Raw genomic sequence first — 14,311 nt, forward strand, 5'->3', positions numbered from 1 at the left:
ATTGAACTATTTTTTATCTTTTGAAAAAGTACTACTAAATTTTTTATAAAAAATTTGGAGGGGCTATGGCCCCCTTGTCTGAACTAAGCTCCGCCACTAAACTATACACTTTGACTATCCAAAAGAATATTAAAAAAAAAGGAGAAAATCTTTTATCCTTCAAACTTTCTTATCAATACTTGAGAAAATAATCGTTCAAGTTTTTTTTAAAAAAGATAATAGTGGTATTTTATTTAATAAAAAATAAATATGATATCCAAAATTCAGGATAAAAAATCTAAAAATAAGAAATTCGTAAATATTCACGAATAGGTGAAATTGTAAGAAGAAAATTATATAAAAAAATAAATATAAAAAAATTTTGGAACATTATGCATAAGATAAAATAGATAATTTTTAGTTCAATTTAAGCGATGTTGCTAGATTGATAGAAGATAATTTAAGACCTAAAATCTTTTTTTGGTAACTATTAAGACCTAATTAATATATTGGATGATATGCTTTTCATAAGAGGACATATAAAAAAGATAGATGTATAAGAATTTCCCCCATATTGAAAAAGGAAGCATTAGTGGAATCCAATTGTTTTTATTGAAAAAGGTACAATTGTAAACTTGTAATTAAGAAAAAGAGTGATTGTAGTTGTGTGGTTTAAGTTTTAAGAGTACCATAAAAATATATAGTTTAGGGTAAAGGATACTTTTCATTCTTAAAATTTGGCAAAAGTTTTAAAAATATCTCTAAGTTTTATTTTGTTTTAATTTTGTCGCAGAAGTTTTCGATTTACATCAAATATACCCTCAACGGCTAAATTTTCAAAAAAATTTAAGACCAATCTAACAATAATACATGAAAATTATACTTAATTTGCTTGTATTGAAGATTGTTCTTATGAAATTGTTATTGAATTAGTCTTAATTTTTTTTGAAAAATTTGCCGTCAGGGGTATATTTGATGCAAATCGAAAATTTTTGGAACAAAATTGAAACAAAATAAAACTTAGGAATATTTTTAAAACTTTTGTTAAACTTTAGTACTTTACCCTATATTTTATTATAATTTGTGGATTTTTTTAAATGTTCAATTCATTAATTTTGTTTTTTTGTTATTATACCTTCATATCACTATACTACATTGCAAAATGCTTTGGGGAGTGTTGTGCGATACAACAAATGAACCAAGGCAAATATGGGACAAGTCAAAACTCAAAAACCTTCATGTCAAACGCAATAATAATTAGTGAATGCCTCGGTAAAGAAAATCATATTAACAATTATTAGTAACATATATTTCTGTCACATAAAGTTGCTTAGGGATGATACAATAATAGCAGTAATTGGAATCTAAACGTAATGCGGTGCAGCCAAGTGTTCTTGCAGGATTCAACTTCAGCTTTCTGCTTTAAACATGAATTTACCCAAACATAATTTACAACTTAGACTTTGATTTAGGAACCCATAAAATTTACAACTTAGTAAATCTGCCTATATACATCATTTACAGTTAATACAAATTAAGGGTCAAAATTTACACCTGCATCATCATACAATGTAGTGTAAACACTAAGCAATACATTGCATCAAGAGGAAGAAGATGGATTGAATATCAAGCACCATGAATTTGGCTCATGAGCTCATGATATCTGTCATAAAGTGGTTCAATCCAACAAGCCATTTAGGATCTATCACTATGACCTCACGCATATATTGATCCTTAGTAGTCATAACAAGTTCATGGTAGATGACCCAACCAGGTTGTCTCTGGAACAAAGCTGAACTTGGATGGATATATACAGGCTGGTTCTCAACAAGGGTTCTGTAGCCTTCCTGGGGATCCTTCCTTGCTGCATGGAAAAAGAATCCTGCGGTGATCGCCTTTCTGATCTTGGTAAAAAATTTTCCAACACTTACAACATCCAATTTGTAGCTGCATATCAGAGATGATGATTCAGATTTCAGAACCTAATTCAATCTGGCCAGCAAATTATATGCAGAGGACCAATGACAAGATTTATTCTACAATTCACAGCAGAATATGTTAACAAGAAGCCCAATTCTAAAACATTTCACTATATTACAAAACAGTATATCTGAAGAAACATTGAGAACCTTCGTACACAATTACAATAAAAAAGAAAACAAACAAAGAAGCAAACAAGTAAACAAAGCAGCTAAAATATTTAGTAGCAGTAAATAGATATCTTACTTATCCATGATGGTGAGAAGCTGTTTCCTGACATCCTGTGCTCAAAACACCATGGTTCCGAAAATTTCTTGGCTTTCCAAGCCTCATAAACAGCAAGCAGTGTGAAATGGTCACCTTCAGGCTGGAAAAACTTTGCCCGATTTGCTTGGGCATGCTTTTCCCTAGGCCTGTAAAAAATATTGCCAGTCTGAATCATGGAAATTATCGTCAATATCTCATCACTACATCCAAGGTCCACACTGGCAAGTAACATCTTAGACAATGGCGGATCCAAGGGAAATTCTGCCATTTTCCTCCCCAATTTGGTTAAAAGGCCCTCTTCATCCAATGCTCCAAGACTATAGAGCTGTTCCATTGCTGAAATAATAGCTTGGGATGATGGTGGATCCATAAAATCAAAGGACAGAAGATCATTTATTCCCATAGCTTTCATGTTGAGAGTAGTCATTGCAAGATTTATCCTTTGAATCTCAGGAATCGTAGTGGGAGGCATCTCATTCCTATATGCGCTCTCGGTATATAGGCGATAGCATTTGCGCCCTGCACGTCCAGTTCTTTGTTTGGCTGAAGCTTGTGATATCGGAGTTATCACCAATGAATCAAGTCCTTGTTTTGGGTTATAAACATTTTGCTTTGCAAAACCCAGGATCAATAATGTAAAATATCCCATCAATAGTCAAAGAAATTACTAACAGTATACCTGGATAGTTAAGGACACGACAAATTACCTTTTTTACCTACTGGCGATGCTGTTGTGATAGAATTCCTTCACAGCACAGGCAATAAAGAGTAACAAAAAACATGTATGATGAAGGAAATACAACTCACCTTCATTACTTTTGCATAGGGATGATTATTCATCAATAATCATCAAGCCTATTGATTCTATCTTCAACAAAGCCTTTCTTAGGTATAAGACATCAAATATTACTGTTATAATAACCATAGAGCTAGGTTGAGAGTATTCATGAGTTTATCATCAGAAAAATTAATCAAACCAATTGTTTGTAAAACATGTCATTGAATGTGAAATTCATAGACTAAAAATATCATAACAATAAATGAAAATGAAATCAAACATGAGTGAAGGAACACAAACAAAAGTAGCATTGTAATTATAGTATTAGGAGCATGTGATAAGAACATATCTCGTTTTCACTAACTATGGAATTGCCTGCGGCTTACAGTATGGTTAAGAAAGCCGGAGGGCTTTGTATTGCCGATGAAGTTCAGGCCGGCTTCGCCATTTCTGGGGATTTGAGTCTCATGGTGTTGTTCCTGACATCCATATTGATGAATTGAGAATAAAACATAGATTTCATCATTATAAATGACTTGACAGGGCATTGGAAACGGCATTCCCTTTGGTGCTGTTGTAACTACTCCAGAGATCGCTGAGTTCTGAAAGTAATAGAGAAAGAGAATGCTCTTCTTGTTGGATCTTACTTGAAGGAGAGGCTAACTGCACTCAAAGATAAATATGAATGTAACCTTTTTCCCTGTTTTCCTTCCCCATTAATGTTATTTCAATTTATTCAGGACTTGTTTTTTTTTTTCCCTAGACATAATTGGTTTCATCTTTCATGTGAGAGGAAGAGGTCTCATGCTCCGCGATCGAGAACTTAAAACTCCTGCAAAAGCCGAAACACCAAGAATCCTCTAAAGGTCTCAGACTTAATCAAAGAGACAGTTATGTCAACAGGACCTCTTTTGTCTGAGTTTGAAGCAAAACAATTCATCGAAGGGCGACTTTAGAGTTTCTCCATTTTGAATCTAACTCATCAATTAGTTTAGTTGTATAGGTTAGTATTTCTTTATTTTCATTCTATTGATCAATTTACATTCTAACGATTGATTCACTAAAAAATAAGAATGATTCTAAATGAAACAATATTATTTGCTTAATTATTAGGCATTGATGGAAATTGGAAACACCGAATAAGTTCAATTTACCAATATGCAACGATAACTAGCAATAGGTACGAGATCAGATCACAGTCATACAAATCACTACAAATTGGGGTTGAATAAGAAGGAATATATTCATAAACCAAGCAACAAAATCACGAGGATAATATTTCAACCAACAAAGTTCCAACCTCCAATTTAAAAAAGAAAATAAGATAATTCCTAAAGCTTTTCTCTACAGTAATGTTACTGTTGTGTCGTCTCCTGCAAGCTCATGTTCTCCAATGCCAAATTTGGTGCCTCTAAGATTGCATTGGCCACAAGATTTCCATCCTTAATCTTGACAGGGCTAAACTCAGAGAGAAGGTCCAAGCATTGTGCTTCACATACCCCATGAGGCAGAGAGTCAGCCCCAAAATGAAGCAGGGAGTGAGCCTTACAATACCCTAAAAGAAATTGTTCGGTGACATCACTCGGATCATAATTAGCTAAAGGCCCATCTCTCGACATATTAGCTGAATCCTGTATTATCTCAATCAAACAATTTAACAAATCAAGATTGACATCAATCAATTGTATTAAGAAAAGATCAACTGAAAAGCTAGATGATTATACATACAGGTAATGAAGACACATCATGACGATGAAACTTCCTTTTCAAGTGGGCAAACTCATTGTGAATCTCATCTTGTATCACATCGAAGTATTGTCCGGACAAGTCAATCGTGCCAGATGCCCGCTTAGACTCCCTCCTCAGTTTATCGTTCCAATAAAAAGCATCCTTTAAGGCGTCCTTGGCAAGGCGATAGCCATGGATGGTGCTTTGATCGCAGGAGAGAGCAATGTGGATGCAGAGGGCTCCCAGGTTAAAGAGAACAGAGGCCTTCTCCAAATGGATGTTATGCTGAGAAGAGTGATGTTGAGGGCTGATGGCATTGTACCAAACAAAGACAGGTGGGTTGGGTGAGGCTTTCATAGGAAAGAAAGGCTCAATCATGCAAAGGCATTTGAAATAAAGGACGAGGCAGTCACGGCGAAAGGGTAGAGAAAGGTCATCACGCAGCATCTCATTGCGCAATTTGTGTAGCATTTCGAGAAAGCCTTCTACTCTTTTTGCCACGCTCTCAGAGTATTTGAGGACAAAGTAACTGCGCAGGGACTCATAGAGATCATTCAAGGGCTCACTCTTCTTCAAAGGAATGAATGCAAGAATTTCTGAGGCCCGCGAAGAAGGCAATGGAGACGAGAGGATTGCCGAATTTGTTGGATAAGGAGGAGGCATGTCCCATGGGTAAGCCACCAGCTTTCCATCCTTCGTAATCTTGAAAGGATTGTACTCCGAGAGGATGAGGTCAACGTATATTTGTGGTGGCTTGAGTTTCCTCGAGAGGCTGCAAATCCCGCTAACTAATGTCTCAGTGACACATTCTGGTAAAGGTCGCTTGGATATGGGTAGGATGGATGATTTCCTCTGACGAGCCTCCTCCGCCTTAAAGAATGTCGCCTTCTGGTAAAGATGAGGTACCCAGGTTTGGTCAAAAGAGTTGACATGGTTCCATGCAGCCGAATCAGCAGGTATCAGTTCATATGCTCTATGATAAAGCTTATAAAGCTACACATCATCATCATCATCAATTCATCATCATTAGAGTGAAAAATAAATGTAAAATACTAAAATCAATCAAGAGTGAAGACTGACCGAACTGGCGTCGTTGTTGTTGAATTGTTCCCGTAATTCGAGCTCGGAAGCCTGAGCGGAGAAGAGGAGGTGCAGAAACTTCGCGAAGAGGGGAGTCAAATCGAGAGTGGCGGAGACCACGCCCTTGGCAAAAACCTTCCAGAGTTTCAAGAAGAAATTGGCGGCAACTTTGAAGGCTTCTATAGCAAGGTGAAGGCCAGGGGCGGTGGTACGGTCGCAAGAGGCAGCAATCTGGCTGCATATGGCTCCAAGGTTGAAGACAACGGCGGCCTTCTCCAATTGGATGGCGTTGCGCTCTGAGGAGACCCCATCCTGATGGTCAGGGTTGAAGGCGTCGTACCAGACAAAGATGATGGGATCCACGTCGGCGTCGGAGGAGATAGAGGTGAAGAGTAGCTCAACCATGGAAAGGCATTTGAAGTAGTGGATGAGGCAGTCACGTTGCATGGGAAGGGAGAGGTCCCCTCCACGCTCCACCATGTCCCTGCGGCATTTGTTTAGGGTTTCCAGAACGCTTTCAACTCTTTGTGCATCGTTCTCCGAGTATTTTGAGACTACCAACTTACGTAACGGCAGGTACAGTTCCACCGGATCAGTCTTCTTCAGTGGGATTGACAGCACCCGATCATCGTTGTTCATGGCGGCGTCCAATGATACGATTAGGAATCCGAGAATTGGAATTGGATTTGCAAATTTCGCACTCCTCCCCTCCCTCCTTTTAAACTATTCGGTTATAAAATTTAAATTTTAAATAAGCTAAAAAAAAATCGCTTTTTATTTTCAATATTGGAGCGGGAGTGGAGTTGGACGCCATAATGGGGGAGGGAGGGACTTCACTAGTTTGTGGTGTCAGCCTAGTAACAACTCGGACCCTCCGAGTTCTAACAAGTTACACGAACTGTCCGATTTTTCTCTCAGCAGACGCACGGTCTGATTTCAAAGGGGAAGGACACGCGTCGCGTTGCAGCAACTCTCCAAACGGTGCCCTGAAACCAAACACTTATTCATGCATTCACCTCTCTCACCATCCGAAAATATCACTCTATTAGATTTCATTTTCAAGTTGAAGTCCATTTTTCTTTTTCTTTCTCCTCAGCTGTGCATGATTGAAGAAATAAAAGCATGCCAAAGAAAAATAAAATTAGGAATGTTGATCAACCTGAATTTCATGTTATGCATTATCTCAGTCATCCTGATTATGTAAGTTTTTTTTTAATATTTTTAAATTTTTTTATTTAAAATTATTATTGTAAACTATTTACTTCTTATGATTGTTGTTATTAGAAGTGCAAATTAAAAATATAAATAGAATGATTATTAGTATTTTTTAGCATTTACATGAATTAACTTTAGAAGTTAGAATTATCTATTTTATAAGGATTTAGTAAATAAATTTATGGTAGTAACTTGTTTTTTGTTGAGCTATTTGTGCAAATTTTGTAACCATGATATTTATTTAATTTTGGTAGGAGTTTATTGTTTTAGTTGTTGTGGCTACAAAAATTATTTTATTTTAGTAGTAAGTTAGTAAGTGTTAAGAAGTTGACTAATACTTTGTTATGTTTTTTGTAGAAGTTGAGAATGTTGACATGTGATCACTCAGTTCCTCCGGATTGGTACAACGATAGGGTGGAGGAGCATTTACGACTTACCGGCTTTTATCATGCATCACAGATTGGGGTAGTCCAATGTCAAAAGGCACTGGTGAATGCTCTAATCGAGCGGTGGCACCCCGACACACATACGTTTCACCTTCCCATTGGTGAATGTGCCGTGACTCTTGAAGATGTGGCTCTAATTCTTGGTCTTCCGACTGACGGACTTCCAGTTACAGGATGACAATGAGTAGTTTCGAAGCTTTGGAGGCGGAGTGTTTGCATCAATTCGGAGTTGCACCGCGTAAGTCGGACTGTAGAGGCAGCTGCATAAAACTGACTCGGCTGCGGGATCTTAAAGAAAATTTACAGTTGACTGATGAAATTGGTATACAGAGGTATGTCAAGTGCCACATTATGTTGCTTATGTGGACGATCTTATTTGGGGATAAATCAGGAGCAGGTGTGCACTGGAAGTTTCTACCCTTGCTTCGTGATTTTGGCAGTATTATACAATATAGTTGGGGATCTGCATGCCTAGCACACCTCTACAGGGCGTTATGTCGGGCATCTCGAGTTGACTGTAAGAAAATAGATGGTCGGTCCACTAACACTTCTGCTCGGTTGGGCTTGGATCCGACTGCCATATCTATCGCCGGTTCCTAGAGAGTCCCGCAGTTTTCCGCTAGCAAACAGTTTTCGTGAATTCACACTCTCAACATGCAACTCGGACCATTCGAGTTGATGTTCCAAGGTTTAACGTTTAAATCCCCAACTCAAGGAACACGAAGGGTTCGATTTATACCTACCCAAATTTGTTTCCTATAACCTCCCAAATTGGACCATGCGATTTGATGGAGAAAACTTTAGTAACGAAGAACTCGGACGGTCCGAGTTCTTCTTCCAAAAGTTGCCAAAAATCTATCCCACATACATGTCTAGTCCCCTTGATTTCATATCGAATAATAGCACACATATAGGGTCCATTTCCATAAAATTGAGCCAAAAAAAATCTCTCATTTATTTTATCTTTTAATTGTGGCGCATAAAAAAGTGCTTGTGTTTAGCGTTCCTGTTTAAATTAATATTCATTTACTCGATGATGATTCAGATGGCCATCATGATCGCGATCCTAATGATCCTGAAACAAGTGTTCTTTCGTTGTGAGCCGAAAAACTCCTGCTATGGGAGGCGTGGATACTTTTTAATCTTTCTATACTAATAAATTTGGAAGAATTCAAGCTAACATAGCATTTTAATAGAATTATGAGTTTTCTTAAAAATGAAATTGTTCTAAAATCAGATCTTTCTATCAAATGCATATATATGTAAGCTACAAAATATAATCTAATGATGATTTTTACCATCTACGTAGGTATGGTTTAATAGGTCTGAAACTATTTCCACTTTTCAATATTTTTATAAACATGGAGGCGTGTATTTAATTAGAAACTTTTAAATTAATTTGCGAATTTTGTATTTTTTAGAAAAGATCAGGTTGGTGAAGATTGCAGAAACAAATATCACATAGAACTCTTTTTTTTTTTAAAATGTGCAGTATAGTTAAATACCAAGTGTTTTTATGATCACAAATTTTCAATATTTAATGATTAAATAAGACGTATTTATCATCTTAAATTTCAATCAATTTTTATATTTTCGTAAGTAAAATTGGATTTATCTCTTTTGAAATAAATAGATTTATAGAGAAAAATAACTATTCTTGGATTATAAACTTTTATTTGAGTGTTTTAAAAATAATTTAAAGATAATAAATCATATTTTTACTAGGAAGGGCACTATAAACAGGTAATATTATCAATTCTGGAACATTCTTAACTAATCCCTTCATTCTTTCATAGAGAGATTGACAAGCAAAATCAATCTCCTCTTGGCCAGTCAAGAAGAGAAGAATGGCTCCTTCAGGTTCTGTCAAGTGGATCTGTAGGACAGTGATTAAAGCTGCATCTAAGTAATCACTTTCTGGCTGCTTACTATAAAGAATCTCCACAGGGAAAGTTCTCCCGGGTATTGTAAATATGTTACAGTTAAAGAAATATCCTGAGAACTTCTCTCCATCCAGAGTGGCAGATGTGACAATCAATCACAACTCAGGTCTACGCTGCACTAGCTGCTTAAGCAGTCCAAAAAGAACATCAGTATTAATGGTCCTTTCATGGGCTTCATCAAGCATTATGACAGAATACTGTGACAGATTCTCATCAGCCAGTATTTCCCTAAGAAGCATACCTTCGGTCATGTACTTGATTACAGTATCTGGTCCCGTAGAATCTTCAAACCGAATGGCATAACCAACTTCCTCTCCCAATTGACATCCAAACTCTTCTGCCACTCTCTTTGCAACTGACGTTGCAGCCACCCTACGAGGTTGAGTGCATCCAATTTTACCTCTTGTGGTGTAACCTGCTTCAGCAAGATACTGTGTGATCTGAGTAGTTTTGCCTGAACCTGTTTCACCAATTACCACCAACACCTGATTATCATGGACAGCCTGAATCAATTCCTTTTTTTAACTTGTAAATTGGGAGACTCTGCCTCTGTTCTTGAATAGAAAGCTTTGACCTTTGCCCAAAAGTAATGGTCTTCCCATAAGCATCATTCTTCCATTCTGGCATATATCATAGGCTGACAAACCAACACCCGTAAGCTCCTGAGCAAGATGCCTTTCATCAGACTCTGGCTAGGGTCTTCCCAAGGACGATTGAGATCCTTTGGAATAGAATCAAGCATGGTGCGCTGCTGCTGTTCTCGTACTTCTCTACGCTCCTTTATAAGTGCAGACTGGAGGGCAGCAGCACGACCAAGAGAACCCTCTGGATTTTTGACATCCCCTTATGCAATTCCGATAACAATGCACCAGAATGTCCAAAGAGAATAACTTCAATATATACGTGTAACTTGAACCAAAAATACCTTGAAATTACTAGATAGTCAAGGACAAGAACAAGTTACCTTTTTTACCTACTGGCGATGCTGTTGTGATAGAATTCCTTCACAGCACAGGCAATAAAGACTAAAGAGTAACAAAAAACATGTATGATGAAGGAAATACAACTCACCTTCATTACTTTTGCATAGGGATGATTATTCATCAATAATCATCAAGCCTATTGATTCTATCTTCAAGAAAGCCTTTCTTTGGTATAAGACATCAAATATTACTGTTATAATAACCATAGAGCTAGGTTGAGAGTATTCATGAGTTTATCATCAGAAAAATTAATCAAACCAATTGTTTGTAAAACATGTCATTGAATGTGAAATTCATAGACTAAAAATCATAACAATAAATGAAAATGAAATCAAACATGATTGAAAGAACACAAACAAAAGTAGCATTGTAATTATAGTATTAGGAGCATGTGATAAGAACATATCTCATTTTCACTAATTATGGAATTGCCTGCTGCTTACAGTATGGTTAAGAAAGCGGGAGGGCTTTGTATTGCCGATGAAGTTCAGGCCGGCTTCACCATTTCTGGGGATTTGAGTCTCATGGTGTTGTTCCTGACATCCATATTGATGAATTGAGAATAAAACATAGATTTCATCATTATAAATGACTTGTCAGGGCATTGGAGATGGCATTCCCTTTGGTGCTGTTGTAACTACTCCAGAGATTGCTGAGTTCTGAAAGTAATAGAGAAAGAGAATGCTCTTCTTGTTGGATCTTACTTGAAGGAGAGGCTAACTGCACTCAAAGATAAATATGAATGTAATCTTTTTCCCTGTTTTCCTTCCCCATTATTGTTATTTCAATTTATTCAGGACTTGTTTTTTTCTTTTCCCTAGACATAATTGGTTTCATCTTTCATGTGAGAGGAAGAGGCCTCATGCTCCGCGATCGAGAACTTAAAACTCCTGCAAAAGCCGAAACACGAAGAATCCTCAAAAGGTCTCAGACTTAATCAACAAGAGACAGTTATGTCAACAGGACCTCTTTTGTCGAGTTTGAAGCAAAACAATTCATCGAAGGGCGACTTTAGAGTTTCTCCATTTTGAATCTAACTCATCAATTAGTTTAGTTGTATAGGTTAGTATCTCTCTATTTTCATTCGAGTGATCGATTTACATTCTAACTATTTATTCACTAAAAAATAAGAATGATTCTAAATGAAACAATATTATTTGCTTAATTATTAGGCATTTATGGAAATTGGAAACACTGAATAAGTTCAATTTACCAATATGCAACGATAACTAGCATAGGTACGAGATCAGATCACAGGCATACAAATCACAACAAATTGGGGTTGAATAAGAAGGAATATATTCATAAACCAAGCAACAAAATCACGAGGATAATATTTCACAGAAAGAGTTCTAGCATCAACCAACAAAGTTCCAACATCCAATTTAAAAAAGAAAATAAGATAATTCCTAAAGCTTTTCTCTACGGTAATGTTACTGTTGTGTCGTCTCCTGCAAGCTCATGTTCTCCAATGCCAAATTTGGTGCCTCTAAGATTGCATTGGCCACAAGATTTCCATCCTCAATCTTGACAGGGCTAAACTCAGAGAGAAGGTCCAAGCATTCTGCTTCACATACCCCATGAGGCAGAGAGTCAGCCCCAAAATGAAGCAGGGAGTGAGCCTTACAATACCCTAAAAGAAATTGTTCAGTGACATCACTCGGATCATAATTAGCTAAAGGCCCATCTCTCGACATATTAGCTGAATCCTGTATCATCTCAATCAAACAATTTAACAAATCAAGATTGACATCAATCAATTGTATTAAGAAAAAATCAACTGAAAAGCTAGATGATTATACATACAGGTAATGAAGACACATCACGAAACTTCCTTTTCAAGTGGGCAAACTCATTGTGAATCTCATCTTGTATCGCATCGAAGTATTTTCCGGACAAGTCAATCGTGCCAGATGCCTGCTTAGACTCACGCCTCAGCCTCATTTTACCGTTCCAATAAAAAGCATCCTTTAAGGCGTCCTTGGCAAGGCGATAGCCATGGATGGTGCCTTGATCGCAGGAGAGAGCAATGTGGATGCAGAGGGCTCCCAGGTTGAAGAGAACAGAGGCCTTCTCCAAATGGATGTTATGCTGAGAAGAGTGATGTTGAGGGATGATGGCATTGTACCAAACAAAGACAGGTGGGTTGGGTGAGGCTTTCATAGGAAAGAAAGGCTCAATCATGCAAAGGCATTTGAAATAAAGGACGAGGCAGTCACGGCGAAAGGGTAGAGAAAGGTCATCACGCAGCATCTCATTGCGCAATTTGTGTAGCATTTCGAGAAAGCCTTCTACTCTTTTTGCCACGCTCTCAGAGTATTTGAGGACAAAGTAACTGCGCAGGGACTCATAGAGATCATTCAAGGGCTCACTCTTCTTCAAAGGAATGAATGCAAGAATTTCTGAGGCCCGCGAAGAAGGCAATGGAGACGAGAGGATTGCCGAATTTATTGGATAAGGAGGAGGCATGTCCCATGGGTAAGCCACCAGCTTTCCATCCTTCGTAATCTTGAAAGGATTGTACTCCGAGAGGATGAGGTCAACGTATATTTGTGGTGGCTTGAGTTCCCTCGAGAGGCTGCAAATCCCGCTAACTAATGTCTCAGTGACACATTCTGCTTGATCAATAGCACAAGATTGGACCCTTGACTCGTATGCTTCAGGGAAAGGTCGCTTGGATTTGGGTAGGATGGATGATTTCCACTGACGAGCCTCCGCCTCAAAGAATGTCGCCTTCTGGCAAAGATGAGGTACCCAGGTTTGGTCAAAAGAGTTGACATAGTTCCATGCAGCCGAATCAGCAGGTATCAGTTCATATGCTCTACGATAAAGCTTATAAACCTACACATCATCATCATCATCAATTCATCATCATTAGAGTGAAAAATAAATGTAAAATCAATCAAGAGTGAAGACTGACCGATCTAAAAAATAGGGCACATCGGTGTTGTTGGAGACGGTAACTGCCGCCCTTGTTGTTGAGTTCTTCCCCTAATTCGAGCTCGAAAGCCTGAGCGGAGAAGAGGAGGTGCAGAAACTTCGCGAAGCGGCGAGTCAAATCGAGGGTGGCGGAGACCACGCCATTGGCAAAAACCTTCCAGAGTTTCAAGAAGAAATTGGCGGCAACTTTGAAGGCTTCCATAGCAAGGTGACGGCCAAGGGCGGTGGTACGGTCGCAAGAGGCAGCAATCTGGCTGCATATGGCTCCAAGGTTGAAGACAACGGCGGCCTTCTCCAATTGGATGGCGTTGCGCTCTGAGGAGACTCCATCCTGATGGTCAGGGTTGAAGGCGTCGTACCAGACAAAGATGACGGGATCCACGTCGGCGTCGGAGGAGATAGAGGTGAAGAGTAGCTCAACCATGGAAAGGCATTTGAAGTAGTGGATGAGGCAGTCACGTTGCATGGGAAGGGAGAGGTCCCCTCTACGCTCCACCATGTCCCTACGGCATTTGTTTAGGGTTTCGAGAACGCTTTCAACTTTTTGTGCATCGTTCTCCGAGTATTTTGAGACTACCAACTTACGTAACGGCAGGTACAGCTCCACCGGATCAGTCTTCTTCAGTGGGATTGACAGCACCCGATCATCGTTGTTCATGGTTCATGCGAATTATGATACGATTAGGGATCACTGAAATGGAATTGGATATGGATATGCAAATTCCGCACCCCTCCCGTCCCGTAACCTATTCGGGGATTTTTTTTTTTAATTATAAAATTTAATTTTTTTTGTGACAATAGAATTTAAATTTTAAATAAGATAAAAAAAAAAATCTCTCATTTATTTTATCATGATCGCGATTCTAATGATCCTGAAACAAGTGTTCTTTCGTCGTGAGCCGAAAAACTCCTGCCATAGGAGGCGTGGATACTTTTTAATCTTTCTATGCTAATAAACTTGGAAGAACTCAA

General features: G+C 38.1%; 2 protein-coding genes and 1 long non-coding RNA gene across 3 annotated transcripts; all 3 read right to left on the reverse strand.

The window, feature by feature from the left end:
• On the reverse strand, positions 1,374 to 2,248 carry LOC110263655. The gene is made up of 2 exons (XR_002349552.1): positions 2,206 to 2,248; positions 1,374 to 2,015 (listed from the first exon to the last, which is right to left on the reverse strand). It is a non-coding gene; the product is annotated as an uncharacterized LOC110263655 (long non-coding RNA).
• LOC110263866 (probable pre-mRNA-splicing factor ATP-dependent RNA helicase DEAH5) lies at positions 2,255 to 2,879 on the reverse strand (the record flags this gene model as incomplete). The annotated part of the gene is made up of 1 exon (XM_021105729.1): positions 2,255 to 2,879. A coding segment is annotated over exon 1 (621 nt), but the record flags the coding sequence as incomplete, so codon positions are not given.
• Positions 4,099 to 14,022, reverse strand: LOC107647770. The gene is made up of 4 exons (XM_021105350.1): positions 13,320 to 14,022; positions 12,999 to 13,240; positions 4,733 to 5,525; positions 4,099 to 4,635 (listed from the first exon to the last, which is right to left on the reverse strand). The coding sequence occupies exons 1-4, from the start codon at positions 13,995 to 13,997 to the stop codon at positions 4,360 to 4,362; spliced, it is 1,989 nt and encodes a 662-aa protein (XP_020961009.1). The 5' UTR covers positions 13,998 to 14,022; the 3' UTR covers positions 4,099 to 4,359.

The sequence above is a fragment of the Arachis ipaensis genome, chromosome B06 (assembly GCF_000816755.2).
Source record: "Arachis ipaensis cultivar K30076 chromosome B06, Araip1.1, whole genome shotgun sequence".
Classification (NCBI taxonomy): Eukaryota; Viridiplantae; Streptophyta; class Magnoliopsida; order Fabales; family Fabaceae; genus Arachis; species Arachis ipaensis.

Bases quoted from the DNA above. Each gene is read 5' to 3' on its own strand.
- LOC107647770 (XM_021105350.1), bottom strand. From the start codon at position 13,997: ATGAACAACGATGATCGGGTGCTGTCAATCCCACTGAAGAAGACTGAT. The intron at 13,241-13,319 runs GTCAGTCTTCAC...GATGATGTGTAG, and splicing joins GTGCCCTATTTTTTAGATCG to GTTTATAAGCTTTATCGTAG. The intron at 4,636-4,732 runs GTATGTATAATC...GAGATAATACAG, and splicing joins ATGATGTGTCTTCATTACCT to GATTCAGCTAATATGTCGAG.